The sequence below is a fragment of the Carcharodon carcharias genome, chromosome 22 (assembly GCF_017639515.1).
Source record: "Carcharodon carcharias isolate sCarCar2 chromosome 22, sCarCar2.pri, whole genome shotgun sequence".
In the NCBI taxonomy this organism is placed as follows: Eukaryota; Metazoa; Chordata; class Chondrichthyes; order Lamniformes; family Lamnidae; genus Carcharodon; species Carcharodon carcharias.
In genome coordinates, this window is record NC_054488.1 from 44,085,225 (window position 1) to 44,105,475 (window position 20,251).

At 43.7% G+C, this 20,251-nt stretch overlaps 1 protein-coding gene across 3 annotated transcripts in view; it reads left to right on the plus strand.

Annotated features, from left to right (window-relative positions):
- bahcc1b (BAH domain and coiled-coil containing 1b) overlaps positions 1-20,251 on the plus strand; it is a 277,536-nt gene that overhangs the window by 242,625 nt on the left and 14,660 nt on the right. For 2 of the 3 annotated variants that reach the window (XM_041216621.1, XM_041216622.1), the window contains exon 25: positions 14,329-14,460. In XM_041216621.1, coding sequence (XP_041072555.1) covers positions 14,329-14,460 — 132 coding nt within the window. The remainder of the gene's footprint in view (positions 1-14,328; positions 14,461-20,251) is intronic. The other variant, XM_041216623.1, reaches the window with a different exon arrangement.

The following is a 20,251-nucleotide window of genomic DNA, read 5'->3' on the forward strand; positions in this document are numbered from 1 at the left end:
CAGTACCGAGACAGCCCTTATCAAAGTTACAAGTGACATCCAATGTGACTGTGACCATGGTAAACTATCCCTCCTTATCCTTCCCGACCTACCAATAGCCCTCCGAATGGTTATCACTTCATCCTCCTCCAATGCCTCTCCGTCCGGTGGAACTGCCCTTGCCTGCCTCCATTTTTATCTATCAAATCATAGCCAAAGAATCACCTGCAAAGGCTTCTCTTCCCACTCCTGTGCCACTACCTCTGAAACACCTCCCCACAAGGATCTATCCTTGTCTACTCCATGGACAATTTCATATGAAGAAAGAACATCAGGTTCCTCGTGTATGCCAATGACACCCGACTCTATCTCACCACCACCTTTCTTGACCCCTCTTTGATTTGTCATGCTGCTTGTCCGACTTCCTTTATTGAATGAGCAGAGCCTTCCTCCAGCTAACTCTTGGGAAGACTGAAGCCATTGCCTTTGGTCCTTGCTACACACTCTTGTTCTCTGACTACCAGTTCCATCACTGGCAACTGTCTGAAGTTGATAAAAAAAAGAACAATCTTGGTGTTGCGTTTGACCCCTAGGTGACCACATAACTACTCCATCACCAAATCTGCCTGCTTCCACCTGCAATGCACAGCCTAACTCCAACCCTGCCTCAGCTCATCTGCTGGGGGAATCCTTATCCATGCCTTTGATTTCTCTAGACTTGACTATTCTGATTCTCACTTAACCAGCCTCCCATTTACCACACTCTGTAAACTTATATTCAGCTGCCCATGTCCTGACTTGCTCCGAGTCTTGTTCACACGTCATCCCTGTGCTGGGATCTCCATTGGCTCCCAGTCCTATATTGCCTCAATTTTAAAATTTTCATCCTTGTTTTCAAAGCCCTCCATGGCCTCTCTCCTCCCTGACTGCGAAGTAACTTTTAACCCTACATGTCTTTAAGCTCTCTGTGCTCCTCCAATTCTGGCCTCTTGCACAATTCCCAGGCTCGATACTACGGAATTGTCTTCCTAAACCTACCAGCCTCTTTCCTTTCTCTCCTCTTTTGGGAAGCTGCTTAAAATTTACCTCTTTGACATTACCATCTGTGGCTCAGTGTCAAAAATATGTCTTATTGATAATGTTCTTATAAGCACCAGAGTTTGCCATGCCAGAGGCGCTATATAAATGCAAGTTGTTGTTGAAGGCATGCAAGACCCTCTTTCAATTCCCATAGTGTAAACAGGAGTCAGTGGCATCATAGAACAATGGCGAATGATTCTGTCATCAGGTTAACAATAACTCTTGGAGTAAAGCACTTGAAGGGAGTCAGTTCCACGTCTTTGTTGCCTGGGTCTGTGCATTGAATATAAATGTATAAAAGGCGGGTGAGAACAGACCATCAAGGCCATCAAGTCCTTTATATCCAAACAACAGTACAACCCCTTCTCAAACCCAAAAACATTTTCTGCAACGGTAAAAACCAGAAATGAAGTATCCCAGTTCAGAGAAAACCTTGGGAAGTTCTTTGCTGACTCCCTAAGGCAATCAAGCTTCAAGGCTCCAGCATATTGCTCGTAACTCTTCATAATAACAGCTAGATGAAAACTTACCCTCTCTAACTAGGAATACCCTCTTAGGAATATGTCACATTCCTTATTAGTAGACTATAGCAACACATTACCTCCTTCATCTTTCAATAGTCTGTTCTAGAGGGCGTTAACTCTATGAAAGGAAATACTTCTCAGGATCTAACTTACTTCTTTGCCTAAGTATTTTATACACATGCTTCCTAGTTCAATTCATCTCAAATAATCTGTGCAGCCAGACTGAATCAAAGCCCTTAATTGCTTTGGAAATCTCAATCATGTCTGATCTAAGTAAAGATCTAAAGTAAATAGCACTAACTTTTGCTGCCTATCCTAATAACTTAGGGCTCTAAGACTAGGTATTATTCTCTTAGCCAACCTTCGCATCGGCTGCAGAACTTTATTATCCTGGGAATTGTGTGAGGGCAAAAACTGGATAAAACACTCCTGCATTACTCGGGTCTCTTATGGCCATTTTGTACTTAATATTCACATGCTATCAAGACAAAATTTGACCCCAAACCACACAAGGTGATATTAGGGCAAATGACCAAAAGCTTGGTCAAAGTAGTGGGTCTTCAGGAGTGTCTTAAAGGAGGAAAGAGAGGAAGAACTGTAGCAATGATTAGTGAGGGCCACCAATGGTGGAGCGATTAAAATCAGAAATGTGAAAGAGGGCAGAATTGGAGGAACACAGAAATTTTAGAGGGTTGGAGGGCTGGAGGACATTACAGAGATAGGGAGGAGTGAGGCTGTGGTTTTAACACGGAGCAGTTCCAGGTCTTTTTCAGTGTCATGAAGAATAGCAATGGCTTGTAGCTCATGTTTCAGTTCCACTTTGAAGATTTTGTCTGAGGTTGTGCCGGGGAGTCACGTTGAAGTTGAAGCTGCCTCAGAGCTCCCCACGTTTCTTTGATCTGTGGAAATAATTGCAAATGCTAAGCATATTGGCAGGGGTGAGGCATAAAGATCAGCATTTGTCAGGTGCAGAAGTGACAGCAAGTTTTAGTTTATGTGCAAAACCACACACATAATTATAGTTACTCTCCTGCGTGACCTTCACCATGTTCATCCTGTTGTCAGTTACAATCACTCCCAAAGACAAATTAAATGGATGGGCCCACTCATCACTGGAGCATGGGAGAAACTTTGGAACACAGGCTGCTGTACGATTGCTCTCCTGCTGTGTAACATTTAGAGGTGCAAGTCCACAATAAGTTTCCACAGAGCAGCCATAGGTATGTGGTGTGAAAGTAACCTAACATGTCATTAGTCTAGGATAGATGTTCAGTGCAGAGATGTTCCGTGTGTGACGGGTGAGATGAATGACTCCCCTCTTTCCTCCTCTCAGCCTCTGTAACAAAAGACTTTTTCTCAGATTGACCAGAGTAAATTGAATGTTAAAATATAACGCGCAAGAAGTATTATTGATTGCAAACAAATCATCTTTGTAATCTAATATATTAAATACAACTTCAACTCAAGTGCAGCAATTTTACTTACCAATTGCAAAATGTAAAGCCAACTTAAAACATGGGCCTTTTGATTATGGTCCAGAGTTAAGCTCATTGGATTGTCATTCTTTTTTTAATGCTGCTGTGCTGTAATGTTGCTTTTTAGGACATGTCAGGTCCATTGGAATGAGTGGGAGGTGAGCAAACTTCTAATTTCATGAAGTTATTTTAGTGTGTCTGTTTGATTTTAGACTTCAGAGGACATTGTCAGCATCTTGATTGGTAATTTCTGCAGTTATGTTGCACATGTTATGCTCGTGTTTCAATTTGCTTTGAGCTGCTTTTGACTAATGCTGGTCTTGCAGTAATTCCAAAGAGCTTTAAGCTCACCACTGGGATAAAGAGAAGAATGAGTCCGCGCACATACACTTGTCTCCTGCATCGGTATGAGTTCAGTGTTTTAAATGTTCCAAGACAAATTGGAACTCCTGGATGGACGTCCAGATCACCCTGTGGGAATAGTGGTCCAATTTGACAGCCAGACGTCATTAATATTCTGCCGGCCATTGAAAGCCCAACTATCTTCAAAAGTGCCTCAAGGACACAGATGGTGCTAGTTGAGAGAACGTCAGACTTTCCTGGCTATAGGGGAGTTTTTTGATTTCCCCATATGTCATACAGAGCATCATCAGCAAAATCACATTCTGAGGTGAACCAAAAGAGAGCCATGTTGACGGGACAGTATCCTGAAGTTAGTCTTGAATAGATGGGAGGAACATCCAAAATTATGTCAGCTTTATTTTTCAGCACTTGCTGAAGAGGAAAGCTGTGGTTGCATCATTTACACAACCTTATATTTTTAATTGTTTGTTGTCATGTCTACCAAAGAACCTGTGGAAGTGGAACCATCACTGCAAATCCTGTATTGTCACGAAGAGTCACTGATCACGCTCTGCGCCAGAGCAGCTACATTCTGAAACAAGCTTAAGGTTTCTCGGTTTAACAATGCCTCCTGGTCAGATCACTTTTACGGTAGACAAGGATGGTATCAGCATACCTTCGTTCTTATGGTACAGCTACTGCCCACGTTTGCTGCAGATGCTCCCTTTGGAATAAAAGCACAGCCTCAGGCAACACAGCAAAGTAACAACAGCCACAACAGGACACATTCTTTGTTGCAATTGAGGAGAAAAACTTTAATTGGACGCAAGAGCGATGTTAAGTCTTTTTATAACTTATATATTTTGTGGTGTTAACCCACCCCCATATTCCATTTGGTACGTAGGAGTAGAAATTCATTCTGGCTCCTTTTGGAGAATTGGCGCTGGTAGGCAGCTGTGTCCCATCAGAAGGCCCGAAGCCTCCACAAATTGGGCCTCAGACCTCATTAAAAATCATTCGCCATTTTTGAGCAATATATGACTTGGAATGAGCAGGAGTAGGCGATAATATTTGTCCAAAATAAAATACAATATTCTTTGCAGCCTATTATAGCAAAACTAATAATTTTGATAAATCACCTGATTTTTAAATGACTGCTTTGACACTGATTTGTTGCAGAGTGAGCTACAGCCTACAGAGCCTTTGTTGTTCTGCAACAAAAATAGCAAGCAGACTTCACCCCTAACACCCCCACCTCCTCAACCCGTACTCCAAGACGAGTTGCAGGCCATGCATCAGAACAGGGTAAATAATTACTGTTGAATAAAATGCTTCAAGCACACAAACTTTAGGCTAGCAACATCACAGCTGAGTAAGGAGATAGCAAGGAGCAGCTGCTATTATTCATCTTAGCCCAAGTGCCTCATGTTCACTATGCCAGTGTTAGCACTAAAACTGGGCTGTCATGATTGCAAAGGGCGTACACCAAAAGTTCCATCTGAACACGTACAAAAGCTGCAGGAACTATTTTCAGCTCTTTGACTTTACTGGCTTCAGCTGAATATTTTTCTTGCTGTAAGTGATGGCGGAAAACACAGTTTAGGAAAATCCAGGCTCGATCCAACCTTTTCCTGAGTTAACTTGACAATAACTTGGCTCCGCCAAAGTGTCAGAATTAGAGCGAATTCAGATTGACGAACCAGCTTGACAGTCATTGTTAGACACAATCATAATTGCGCCATTCCCGGTTAAATTAAAGAAATCGTAATTGGCTCAGCATGGATCTGTGTATCTCACTTGTATGACCAACCACTTGAGTGGAAGTCAATCTACAACTCGACTGAAGTACAGTTTTCAAATGGCTGGAAAGAGCCAAACACAGCCTGATTTAATTAAAGATAAGTAGAAACAGCACCTTGAGTGGTTTAAATTGGGACAATTTGAGTTTTTTTAATTAACGTATAAACGAGACAAACTCATCTCTCAGCCCAGTATAGACAGAAGCAGGCTCAAGGCGCATTCCAGCAATAATATGAACACGACATAAGATAACTCTAGAGTAGACATCCTGATTGGTAATTTTCATGTATGAGCAGTTAATGCACTCAAACCTTAACCCTGTGGGGTCCGATTTTAATGTGGGCATGAACACTTCATGTGAAAATAACCCACGCACACAAGTGCATTAAGCATGTATTTGTGAGTTTCACTGATCAAAATTTCCACCCTTGTTTGTGATTTATCTTGGATATGGCTCCTTTGGTCAGTTCAGGGAGCTGCATTAGTGCTGGTAACAATTATATATCTATGACCAGGATGACGAACAGTGACCCAATAAGATAAATTCCATTTTTGATTCATGGACTTCCAACGTTTGCTAATGGATCTGTCCATTTTTAATTCAATTTATGAGTTTATAGTGATCCAAGGAAGTCAGGTTCTATCATTTTGCCTGCAATGTGTGTCCACCAAATGGGAGTACATGAAATTGCAGGTAACTGAACCATGCTGGTAATTGTTTGGAGGCAGTTCATGGAGAGTGGGGCTAAAGGAAATGCTGTCTGACTGGCTGGACATGACAAGTGCTATTCTCCATGGATCTGTACTGGGACCTTCACCTTACAGCATTTAAATTGCACCATGTTCAGCACCATTTGCGACCCCTCAGGTACTAAAACAATTTATGTCCAAATGCAGCAAGACCTGGACAATATCCAGGCTTGGGCTGACAAATGGCAAGTAACATTCACACCACACAAGTGCCAGGCAACGACCATCTCCAACAAGAGAGAATCTAACCATGGCCCCGTGACATTCAATGGCATTACCATTGCTAAATTACCCCACGATCAACATCCTGGGGGTTACCATTGATCAGAAACTGAACTGGACTAGCCATATAAATACTGTGGCTAAAAGAGCAGGTCAGAGGCTAAGTCAGAGTAACTCACCGCCTGACTCCCCAAAGCCTGTTCACAATCTGTAAGGCACAAGTCAGGAGTGTGATGGAATACTCCCCACTTGCCTGGATGAGTGCAGCTCCCACAACACTCAAGAAGCTTGACACCATCCAGGACAAAGCCAACTCGCTTGATTGACACCCCATCCACAAACATTCACTCCCTGCACCACCGACGAACAGTGTCAGCAGTATATACCATCTACAAGATGCACTGCAGGAACTCAGCAAAATTCCTTAGACAGCACCTTGCAAACCCACAACCACTACCACCTAGAAGGACAAGGGCAGCAGACACATGGGAAACCACTACGTGCAATTTCCTCTCCAAGCCACTCACCATTCTGACTTGGAAATATATCACTGTTCCTTCACTGTTGCTGGGTCAAAATCCTTCCCTCCATAACAGCACTGTGGTTGTACCTACACCGCATGGACTGCAGCAGTTCAAGAAGGCAGCTCACCACCACCTTCTCAGGGGAAATTAGGGATGGGCAATAAATGCTGGCCTAGCCAGTGACACCACATCCCATCATTACCTTGAAAGAAAAAATTGAAAGTTGTATATCCAAATTTGCCAATTGCAGTTAGTTGTGTAATTTTTTATCACTCTTTTACCAGATGTGGGCATTTCTGGCTAGGTCAGCATTTATTGCCCATTCCTAATTGCCCATGAGAATGTGGTTGTGAGCTGCCTTCTTGAACCACTGCAGCCTTTGTAGTGTAGGTACACCCACAGTGCTGTTAGGAATGGGGATCCAGGATTTTGACCCAGTGAAGGAACATCAATATAGTTCCAAGTCAGGGCGCTGTGTGACATGGAGGGGAAATTGCCGGTGGTGGTATTCCGATGTATCTGCTGCCCTTGTCCTTCTAGGTGGGAGAGGTCACAGGTTTGGAAGGTGCTGTCAAAGGAGCCTTGGTGAGTTTCTGCAGTGCATCTTGTAGATGGTACACACAACTGCCACCATGCATCAGTGGTGGAGGGAGTGAATGTGGAAGGTGGTGGATGGGGTGTCAATCAACTGAGCTGCTTTGTCCTGGATGGTATCAAGCTTCTTGAAGATTGTTGGAGCTGCACCCATCCAGGCAAGCGGAGATTATTCCATCACACTCCTGATTTGAGCCTTGTAGATGGTGGACAGGCTTTGAGGAGTCAGGAGGTGAGTTACTCTCCAAAAAATTCCCAGCCTCGGACCTGCCTTTCTGGCTGCAATATTTATATGGTTAATCCAGTTCAGTTCCTGGTGAATGGTAACCTCCAGGATGTTGATGGTGGGGGATTCAGTGATGGTAATGGCATTGAATATTAAGCTGCAATGGTTAGTTTCTCTCTTCTTGGAGATGGTCATTGCCTGGCACTTGTGTGGCGTGAATGTTACTTGCAACTTATCAGCCCAAGCCTGGATATTGTCCAGATCTGGCTGAATTTGGACAAGGACTGCTTCAGTATCTGAGGAATCGCGAGTAGTTCTGAACATTGTGCAATCATCAGCGAACCTCCCCACTTTTGACCTTCTGATGGAAGGAAAGTCATTGATGAAGCAGGTGAAGATGGTTGGGCTTAGGACACTACTCTGATGAATTCCTGCAGTGATGTCCTGGGACTGAGATGATTGAATTCCATCAACCACAATCATTTTCCTTGTGTTAGGTATGACTCCAACCAATGCAGCGTTTCTCCGCTGATTCCCATTGACTTCCGTTTTGCTAGGGCTCCTTAATGCCACACTCTGTCAAATGCTGCCTTGATGTGAAGGGCAGTCACTCTCACCTCACCTCTTGAGTTCACCTCTTTTGTCCATGTTTGAACCAAGGCTGTAATGAGGTCAGGAACTGAATGGCCCTGGCAGAACCCAAACTGAGCGTCAATGAGCAGGTTATTGCTGCGTAGATGCTGCTTGACAGCCTGTCGATGACACCATCCTTCGCTTTACTGATGATTGAGAGTAGACAGATGGGGCGGTAATTGGCCAGTTGGATTTGTCCTGCTTTTTGAGGATCAGACATACCTGGGCAATTTTCCACATTGCTAGGTAGATGCCAGTGTTGTAGCTGTACTGGAATAGCTTGGCTATGGTCATGACTAGTTCTAGATAGAGCACAAGTCTTCAGGACTATTGCCGGAATGATGTCAGAGCCCATAGCCTTTGCAGTATCCAGTGCCTTCAGCCATTTCTTGATATCACATGGAGTAAATCGAATTGACTGAAGACTGGCATCTGTGATGCTGGGGACCTCCGGAGGAGGCTGAGATGGATCATCCACTCAGCACTTTTCACTGAAGATGGCTGCAAATGCTTCCAGCCTTATCTTTTGCACTGATGTCCTGGGCTTCCCCATTATTGAGGACGGGGATATTCATGGAGCCTGCTCCTCCAGTTCGTTGTTTAATTGTCCACCACCATTCACATCTGTACGTGGCAGGACTGCAGAGGTTTGATCTGATCTGTTGGTTGCGGGATCAGAGCGAGAAGTTACAGAGGGATGGATTTGCTGAGTGAGTGAACAAAACTGTGGCAGATGGAGTTCAGTGTGGGGAAGTGCAAGGTTATCAACTTTGGACCTGAGAAAGACAAACTGAAATATTTTCTTATTGACGAGAGACCAGGAATTGAGGAGGAGCATAAGAATTAGGATATCCATCTGCACCAGTCACGAAAAGTTAGAGAACAAGCACTAAAAGTAAACAAGAAAACTAATGGAATGTTGACCTATTGCCTCAAATTAATTGGAATACAAAAGAGAAGTGAATGTTTAGTTGTACAGAGTCTTGTTCAGACTTCATCTGGAGTATTTTGTTTAGATGCGGGCACCTCATTGCCAATAAGGATATATTGGCCCCAGAGTACAACGTGTGTTCATCTGCATGAAACTGGCCTAAATTATTGTTGGTTTGCGTTCTCTTCAGTTTAGAAACTCGAAGGGTGACCTGACTGAGGTGATTAAAATGCTTAAGAGATTCAATAGATAGAACGAGACTATTACCTATGGTGGAGAAATCCAGAACAAGGCTTAGCCTTAAAGTTAGAGCCCAACAGTTTAGGAGCAAGATGAGGAAATACTTTCTCAGAAAAAAGGATAGTGGAAAAGCTGGAACACTCTTCCCCCAAAGATGTTGAATCGATTGAGATTTTCAAGACAGAGATTGCTGGATTTTTGTTTGGGAACAGAGTAGTTTGGAACAAAGGGGGGTAAGTGAATTTAAGGCATAGATCAGCCATGATTTGAATAGAATGGCAGAACAACACGAGGCTTGGATGACCTCCTCCTGCTCCTACATTCCTATTTGTTATATATGTATTTTTTTTTACAGCTGTTTTGGAGAATGTATTCTGTCGTACTGTCCACTTTTCCCTGAAAACTGCAGATTAGTGCGTGCCCTTGCTCACAAACCACTCTCCTGCTGTGCTGGGAGGATTAGTGTAACATGAAATCAAGCAACATTTGAGGAGTAAAAGGGTGGGGGGGGGAACCTACAGCCAGTTAACTGGAATATTTCACCAAGAGATAAGGGAGCCATGGGTCAGTTATATGGCTTTGCTACAATTGTCAGCAGAAAAAACAATATCATATAATTATCTACCGAAGGCCACTTCCATAGCCGCTGCACAAACATTTAAATTTGAATTAGTACTCCATTAAGGTGATGGATTTGTGGTGCATGCTGAATATTGCAAGCTGTGTAAATGATGCTGCTACTCACATTGAGAGAGGCGTGATGGATGTTGATAATATTGGAGTGAAGTGGAGAGAAATGCCGCTGGTATGAATGTTTGAGATGAGAACAGACTGGTCATATCCGTCACTGACGAGCTCCAAGGTCGAATGTGACTGGGGAGTGCAAGATCCAGATGTCGTTTATCAAAAGCCTAGTGGGAAGTTGTGCAATTAACTCCTTCTGACTCAGGACTTTTGGCTGAAATAAAAGTAGTAGTTCAGACAGGCAGGTATTTCTAGTCCCTTTCGATTTTTTAGGGGTTTTTTTTGAGAAAGACTCACTCTCAATCAATGTTTTCTTTTTTATTCTTGATAGAAAAGATGCAAAGCCTTCTGTAGAGCAGATGGAAAAGGTCACAGGTACCTCCATGACTGCCACAATTGGCCATTAGGAGGATTAATATGCCTCGGGCAAAGATAATGGGGTAGCAGTTGGACCTTGTTGCATCTGTTTTACGAATGCGCTATGGGCACAACAAGATTTAATGTTGTGGAGCAACATTCTGCGGCCCAAGGACACCTGAAAAAAGTCTAACTTGAAATTGAAATATAAGCAGAAAATGCTGGAAATACTCAGCAGGTCTGGCAGCATCTGTGGAGAGAGAAACTGAATTAATGTTTCAGGTCATTGTAGGATAAAGGGTTAATGTTACATCATCATCAGTGACAAAAGATCACATGGCAACAGCATGAAAAGAAAGAGTTCCACGTAGAGCCTCGTGCTGAGTCTGGATTGTATGTAGTTAGCCTAATGTTCAATAAAAGATAAAGTTTACCAACACTCTGGCTTCCAGCATTACCTGTAAGTCCAGAGGCGTGAGGACCACATCCAAGCCCCACAGCAATGATAACAGGGTCAGGACCTTTCATCAGAGCTGAATTGAGTTGTTATTTTTCAGACATCCCTGGCAACCACCTGAAACAGGAGTACCCTAATGAGCAGCCTAATGCCTGTTTCAGGTTTCCTCACAGAACTTTGGCAGCGATGAGTGGAAGATTCGCTCCTTCAAAGGCTGCCAACTAAAAGCCAGGTCTTTCAAAACTTTCTGTGGAACCAAGGATGGCAGGAGTGCATCGCAGACTCGACAGTCATTGTAGTTGCTTGCTGTAGGCCCACTTCTGGGAGCTACACCCAGGCCATTGCTAGTAAGGCAAGAAGTGCAATCCCACTGCAGACTTGAGCACAAAAATTTAGGCTGACGCTCCAGTGCAGTACTGAGGGAGTGCTGCACTGTCAGAGGTGCTGGCTGTCTTTAGGATGAGATGTTAAACCGAGGCCCCCTCTGCTCTTTCAGGTGGATGTGACAGGTCCTATGGCAATATCTCAAAGAAAAGGAGAGTTATCCCTGGTGTCCTGGCCAATATTTATTACTCAGTCAGCATCACAAAAATAAACATTACTGTTTGTGGAAGCTTGCACTGTGTAAATTAGCCACTGTGCTTCCTTTTTACAATAGTAACTACACTTCAAAAGTAAGGCTGTAAAGTCATGGTGGTTATGAAAGGCTTTACATATATGCAAGCACTCCTTCCCTCCTACCCTCCTTCCCTCCTACCCTCCCTCCCTCCTGCCCTCCCTCCCTCCTGCCCTCCCTCCCTCCTGCCCTCCTTCCCTCCTGCCCTCCTTCCCTCCTTCCCTCCTACCCTCCTTCCCTCCTGCCCTCCTTCCCTCCTACCCCTTCCCTCCTTCCCTCCTGCCCTCCTTCCCTCCTACCCCTTCCCTCCTGCCCTCCTTCCCTCCTGCCCTCCTTCCCTCCTGCCCTCCTTCCCTCCTGCCCTCCTTCCCTCCTGCCCTCCTTCCCTCCTGCCCTCCTGCCCTCCTTCCTTCCTACCTTCCTTCCCTCCTACCTTCCTTCCCTCCTGCCCTCCTTCCCTCCTGCCCTCCTTCCCTCCTACCCCTTCCCTCCTTCCCTCCTGCCTTCCTTCCCTCCTACCCCTTCCCTCCTTCCCTCCTACCTTCCTTCCCTCCTGCCTTCCTTCCCTCCTACCTTCCTTCCCTCCTTCCCTCCTGCCCTCCTTCCCTCCTACCTTCCTTCCCTCCTGCCCTCCTTCCCTCCTACCTTCCTTCCCTCCTGCCTTCCTTCCCTCCTGCCCTCCTTCCTTCCTACCTTCCTTCCCTCCTGCCTTCCTTCCCTCCTACCTTCCTTCCCTCCTTCCCTCCTTCCCTCCTACCTTCCTTCCCTCCTGCCCTCCTTCCCTCCTACCTTCCTTCCCTCCTACCTTCCTTCCCTCCTACCTTCCTTCCTTCCTTTCCTTTATTCCTTCCCTTCCTTCCTTCCTTCCTGTCTTTATGAATGAGCTGCCCCTATGGAGGAGTGTCTATCCCAATATGTTCATTTTTCTCCTCTCATCTGAGTTGTGTCCCACCGAAATACATCACTTCATCTTGTGCTTTAAAGAAGAGCAGCTGAAGTGGATACGCTCTTGTCAAAAGGTTGTAACTGAGGTTCAAGTGTGTAACCATCTGCTTGAGAGGCAGATGCTCAACTGCTGGTGCAACTGGGCACACATCCTCTGGCACTCATCAACAATAACGGTCAGATTAGCTTGCTAAAAAAAATGCCTAAAATCTGTCCATTAGCATTTTTCAATCAAGCGAATTCTGGACTAGTTGTTATTAGAATCATGATGCTCATTTTATTAATTATTTGACCACAAGTTTCAGATTGACATTGATGTGTTTTTACAATTAAAGTTAAAAGTGAGGTTCAATATTCCTAGTTTAGACCATGCTTTTTATACAGGATAGTCCTTGAGTAATTTTCAGTTTGACAAAGATAATTTAGCGAAGGAAAGGATTGCAACAGGCATTAACTGACTCCACTGTAAAAAAAGAACACAGGAATTGATCAAGTGGATTCTTACCTGATGTCTGCACCATAACTGCAACAAGTTAAAAATAAACTCAAATCTATAGTCAAAGGATTTATTTTGCGTGCAATAACTTGAAAATGTCACTTATAATTAGATCTGCATATAATTAGAGTCATGTGACCTATGCCTAACAAGAGATCGATCCAGTTGTATTTAGGGATTTTATAAAATGTATCACCAATCAATAGTGACTCTTGTCTACAGTCAAAAGGTGTCATATCTGCACTGACTGAATACTTAATTACTCTTTAAAAAAATGCTTTCATTCCAGTTGAGCTAAAGGAATTATCATCATCACTTGTAAATGAGCACAATACCAGCCTGCCACTAAATTTAGCATTCCCAACTTAATATATTCTCTGTTTTGTGAAATGCATCATTCACAATGCTGAATCAACCATCTTATGTAGTGAGATTTTGGGGAAGAAAGAAAGGCTTATATTTAAATACTGCATGACCTCAGGATGTCCCAGAGCGTTTCACAGCCAATTAAGTACTTCTGAATGTTAGTCACTGTTGGAATTCAGGAAACACAGCAGCCAATTTGCACACAGCAAGGTCCCACAAACAGCAATGTGATAATGGCCAGATAATCTGTTTTTTAGTGATGTTGGTTGAGGGATAAATAGTGACCGAGGGAATGTCTAAGAACAGCCAAATCTTGCCATGACAAGCTAGATTGTGTTATTAAACCATTGTGGCAGATGTATGAGAGAGATACAGAGATATAAATAGAAAGGGAATCTGTTTAAAAAAAACAAGAAAAATCTGCTCCTTACTGCACCATTTCAGTAACTGGGAGGGAGGAAGTGAAATTGGAAAGTTTTTTTTTAGAAACAGTACAACAAGTCTTTGGAACATGCAGAGGACATCTCCCTCATCTCCAGGTAGTGCCGAGGATCAATGCAGTTTTGGTATTATAACACCACCTTGCAACTTGGAATTATAAATATTTATATGCTCTTAAATTAAAGATTATGTTACAAGAAAACTGTTGATGGTGTATCAGCAGTTCTTTACTTACACCACTTTCTCCCAGACTAAATAAAGATTGGTTTAATTTTTTTTGCTATAAATAACTTGTTTGTCTTAACATTGTACACATTGTAGGAGCCTGGATTTGAGTATGTACACAGTTAAAGGGTTCTTATGCTGGAATTTACAATGATTGCATCATGACTCATTTTAAAAAATGGTTGCACATGTAAGATGAATATTTGAGTTGATGGCATAATGGTGGTGAATGTCACTGTTTGACTTAAATGCTGCACATAGTTTTAACTTACCAAAAACAACAAATGCTGAAAGTGGTCATCTCTTGTTAACTGTATCCTCCCTGTAACCAGAGCCTCTCCTGTGCTTGTGTTTTGTCCAGCAGGCAGTACCAGTGAGGAGGAAGAAGAGAAGAATGGAGATGATTGTGTCACAGTGGAGTTTGACGATGGTGACGTGGGACGAATTTCTCTGTCAAATATCCGTCTCCTCCCTCCGGATTATAAAATCCAGTGTGAGTAATCCTGGGGAACAAGACTGCACTCTGGTCACAGAGCGTTTGCGCGCAAAGACATTTATGGCCTTTGGGAATCTCTCAAATATCTAACACTGAAGACATTTTTTGTCAATTCTAAATTTATTGGCTGGGTTTTACGCTACCCCGCTGGTGTGTTTGAAGGTGAGTGAGCTTGTAAAATGCAGTGTGGGGCCAGCCCACTGCTGTCCTGCCCGCCCCCAACCTGCCTCCCATTTTACAGGGGGTAGTGGAGGCGTCAGGCAGCCCACTCACCCTTGGGTCTTTTGAGGCCCTTAAGTGGCCACTAAATTAATAGCCACTTAAGTGCGTCATCCTGCCCCACTGCTCTTTTACCCATGGCGGGGGAGGCCCACTCCAAGCGGGTAGCCCAGCAGCTTTTGGTGGGTGTTGTAATGGTGGCCGAGTTGTGCTGTTAATAGAGTTGATAAGGTAGCCTGCGCTACTCTGCTATTGGCTTCTACAGATCATCTGATCTTTCCTAACAAGTATTATTCTTAAAGATACATCACACACTAAATAAAATCATAATTACTACATTCCTCCTTCTTTAACTCGGCTATACATTTTATATTTACACTGGGTAAGGAATTTTCAAGTTCAGTCTTTCAGGTGGTTTCCTGGTACTTGTGGAACCTCTCAGCTCCACAACTTCAGATCCTTTTCTGGAGTTGCCTGAACATCAGGTGCTTCGGTGGGCACTTGCAGTTCTGTATCCTCAACTCTTACAGGAACATCAGACATGTCAGTCCTGGGTTAAGTGTTCTCAACAGGAAGTGCAGATCCAGTCATAGTCACTGGTGCAAACAAATCTTAGTGATTTCTCTCTCTCTCTCTCTTTTAAATGGTCCACATGTTTCCGTATGATCCGGTCTCCACCTTCATGTTTTAAGATAGAGGTCCAGTCACTGCTTATTTCACTCGGTAACCACTTTGGTCCTTCCCCGATGATTTTCACGTAGACTGGTTCTCCCATGGTAAGTTTCCTCTCATGTTTATGTCTAGTTTTCTGGCTTCCCTGACTCCTTTCCACGTTCCCCTCTAAATTCGGCATTATTAAGCTCAATCTCGTCCTGAGACACCGTTTCAACAATAACCTTGCAGGTGTGACACCTGTTGTTATGTGAGGGGTAGTCCTGTAATGAAAAAGAAAGTGTGCCAAGGCTTGGTTGCTAAGAAATCGCCAGTTGGCTTTCTCATGCCTGCCTTGAACATTTGAACCACCCTTTTGGCCAGTCCATTTGATGAAAGGCAATACAGCGCAGCTTTTACATGAGTGATACCGTTGAGGCTGATAAACTGTTGAAACTCAGCACTCGGAAACAACTACTTCTGGTAGTCCACGAATGGCAGAACTTTGATGTTGTTTCTCAATTGCAGCAGCCGATATTGGTGATGTCACCTTATATAGTCCAACCATTTTGAATGTGCATCAATAATGAGCAAAAACATTGTTCCCAGGAAAGGCCCTACATAGTCAATGTGTAACCCCACCCAGGGTCTACCTGGCCACTCCCAAACTCCCAAGGGCATAACGGAACTGTTGCTGGCAACTTTTGCAGTTACTGACATTGCACACAGTGCTTTACTAAACTCTTCTTTTCACCATCCATTCCAGGCCACCATAGATAGCTGTGTGCTATGGTCTTCATTTGGGAAATTCCTGGATGGGCACTGTGTAGCTCAGTTAAAAGTGGCTCCCTTCCCTTTGGAGGAATTATCACTTGTGTTCCCTACAATAAGATGCCAACCTGACTGGTTATTTCATGTCTTCTGTTGAAGTGCGGTTTAATTTCATCAGATACGGGCTCCTGTGACCAGCCACGCAGCACTTTTTCTCGCACTTGAGATAGGATTGGGTCCCGATTTGTCCAGTCTCTGATCTGTTGAGTACATACGGGCGAGGAATCTTAAGAAATTTAACAGTAAAATAAGTTCCTGTGGAACGGGGACCTGCTCGTCATTTTCTTGTAAAGGCAAAGGACTAAGGGCATCAGCTTTTGCGATTTGATTGCCAGGCCTATGTACAAAAGTGTATTCGTATGCTGCCAGAATTAAAGCCCATCATTGTATTCTTGCTGAGGCTATTGGTGGTATAGCCTTGTCCTCATTACACAATCCTAGCAATGGTTTCTGGTCTGAAATGATTGGATTGTAAAATGACGTCCGCGTATGTACTGGTGAGATTTCTCAATGGGCAATATACCAATATACACCATGGCAATCATGTATATTGGTATAATACCTTTGTGGGTATTAATTGTGACAAATTCCCAGGAGGCATTATCCAACATTAGCTGTTGATAAGCATGACTCATGTCAAGCTTTGTGTAGGTAGCCCCTCCTGCCAGCTTGGAGGTATTTGAATTTTGCAATGGGGTGTCTGTCTATCTTAGCTACTTTATTAACTGTCAATTTGTAGCCTCCACAAATTCGGACGTATCAGTCGAGTTTAAGATCAGGGACTAGGTATTGCCCATTCTGAGAACTGCACAGGTCATATAATACTCAGTTTCTCTAATCTGTCCAGTTCTGTGTCGACCTATTCTCACAGGGCATATGGCACCAACCTCGCCTTCGTGAAGCGAGAGTTTGCTTCTGGATCCACATGAATTTTTGCCTGCAGCCCCTGGATTTTCCCAAGTTTGTCCTTGAAGGCGGTGGCGTACTTTCAAAGTAGCTTTGGTAGCCCACTTGTACTCAACTGGAAAATTTCAGCCCATTTTAATTGAATTTCCTTTAACCAATCTTGCCCCAGGAGGTTTGGCCCTTCATCTGCTACCCCCATCAAGGTTAGCTTTGCCGATTGGCTTCCATAATGGACAGTTACTCTGCTAATGCTTTTTACTCGAATGTCTTCACCCACGTATGTTTTGAACTTGGCAACTGTTTCTTCTAAACTTAATTGATGGTCACCGTTATTCAGATATCTGAAGGTATGTTTCCCAATTACTGTAGTGGAAGCTCCTGTGTCCACTTCCATTCTAACAGGTTTGCCATTTACTTTCATTGTGACAAATATTGGTTCTGTCTTTCCAACTTTCAGATTAAACATCGAGTAAATGTCTCAATTTGTTGTTTCAGGCTCTCCTACTTGGGCTTCTTCTTTGTTATAAGCCTGCTTGAATCTTTCGTTGCACTGCCTCATTATATTTCCATTTCTGTGACAATATGAGCATTCGATTTATTTAAATTGCTGATTGCTAAAAGACTTTGTATTTCCACCTCTGTTAAAATTACTCTTCAATTTTGCCGCTAATTATTTTCCTTTATTCTTTGGCTAGCGGGGAGCCGTTTCCTGTTTCTCGGCAGAGTCTTGCATTTTCACATCCTTTTTGGCTGGGGTTTCCCGCCCAATGTGGAGGATGGTGCCATTTTGCACAACCTTTATTGTTTTTGAATCTCTCACTGTAGTTTCCATGGCCAACGCAATCTCTAGTGTCTTCTTGAAATCCAGATTCACTTTGGACAATAATCTTTTCTGAATAGTGTCCTCTTTCACACCACACAACTAAACAATCACTGAGCCATGTCATTTTGAGTCATACCAAGCTCCCAATATTCCGTTAACTGCATCAAATTTGCCACGTACCATGCAATTGTCTCACCTGGATCTCTCTTTCTTGACGTAATCCTGAACCTCTGCACTGTGACTAAGGGATTTGGTTGAAAATGACCTTTCACGAGGTCCACCAATTCGTCGAAATTTTTTTGAATCCGGGACACTGGGTGCCGTTAAACTTCAAATCAAACCGAAGATTTTGCTCCCACATATACTTAAGAGGATCGCTCACCTCCTCTCTTCCCCTGTAATCTCGTTCGCTTGGAAAAAAGGACGTGAGGCGTTCTATGTATTGGGACCAATCATTTGCGGCTGGTTCAAAAGGATCAATTCTCCCAAGTTGTGGCATTTTGAGAGAGGATAACTTCTTCAATTCTAACGGAGCTTGCTACTTACAATCGCTGGGCTAGATACAGTGCTGATTTCTTTTTAACTTGATTGCTCTGTTCAATCCTGTTTTATCCTCATCACCAGTTTGTTGTAAGGATGGCCACGTTGTGCTATTAATGATAAAGTTGATCTGCAGACACTTCTTAAGTGGAAACATTAAGTTTATTTACGATATACTCAGCAGTAACTAAATGCGTGCTTTCAACTCCAACCCTATCTCTGCACTGTCTGCTGAGGTAGCCCATGCTACTCTCCTATTGGTTTCTACAGATCATGTGATCTTTCCTAATACGCATTATTCTTAAAGGTACATTACACACTAAATAAAACCATAACTATTACACTGGGCGAGCTGGTGTCAGTCAAGTAGGGGGAACATCCTTTGGAGGTTCCTTGTGCCAATTGGAGGCACCACCCCCGAGCTCATTACCACCCCCAGCCCTCCCCATGGCCTCTCAAATCCAGGCCCTCACCCCCTCACCCCCACCACTCTGGGGCCAGTCAGGGGCCGCAAACACCGGACTTCACTTCAGTCTGGCCTCCATAACCTCCTCTTCTTCAGGGACTGGCTGTAGTCGCAGCAGTGGCCACTGGTGAAACCTGGCACCTGAGTCTGGGGGTGGAAGTCACGCCTTGAGCCAATTAATGCCCTGCCCAGCGCTAAGTGGCTGCAGGGCAGCTGTTTTATTTGTGGGCGGGCTCCCAACCAACCTTTTAGTCTGGGAGACGGCGGGGGGGAGCTGAGGAACATGGCACCCTATAAAATCCAGCCCGATGTGTTTCTGAGATCTAGCCAAAGACCAATAAAGTATTATTTAGCTGCTTCATAAAAATGTTATTTTATACTGAAAGATGGAATCAACACAACCAAGAAATATTACTGCACAGGCTCTTTATATCAGTTTTTTCTTTTTCTCTCTAGTTTTCTCTCCTCTTTCTTGATAGTGTCGACTTCCCTCTCGATAGGTGGTAGCTACACTCTGATCCCTTTCCCAGTAATCGATATTTATGTGTAACCTACAACAGCGGGTGTTCACAGACTGTCGGAGCTTGGGGGAGGATCACCCTGAATCCAAACCTTTGCAGTTCCAGCAGGGAGCACAGGATAGTGGTTAGGAACAGGAACCTTGATCAGCTTTTTTTCACTGTTCAAAAATCAATGGTCAATCATTTAAGACAGAGATAAAGAGAAGGTTTTTCTGAGGGTTGCGAGTCTTTGGAACTCTCTTCCTCAAAATGCAGCCTTTGAATATCTTTAAGGCAGAGCTAGATAGATTCTTGATTAACATGGGGGTGAAAGGCTATTAGGGGTAGGCAGGAATGTGGGGTTGAGGTTACAATCAGCCATGATCTCATTGAATGGTGGAGCGAGCTTGAAGGGCTGAGTGGCCTACTCCTGCACCCAATTCCTATGTTTGTATGCTCTAACTTAGAAGGCAGCATTAATTCTAGTACAACTACCACCATCCAGGCTGAGGCCAGTGACTCAGAACAGATCCCAAATTGAATCTGGGACCTAATCAAGCTATGTGGCTCAGGAACAGTGTTAACCTTTACCATATACTTTGAAAGACACCCCCTAATTTTAAAGAGCCAATGTGAAGAAATACCATCCCCAGATGCAGATGCAGACGGTAACTTACCTGCAGGAAGCAAATGGGAGACTCATTCACATGTATGAAGAGCCATAATTTATGACTGCTAAAGGGTGTGTGTGTGTCTGTGTGTGTGTGTTTGTCTGTGTGTGTGTGTTTTATGCCTCATTCAACCAAGTAAACCAAGTAAAAGATCACCTCTTTCCCACTCCCCAATGACTTA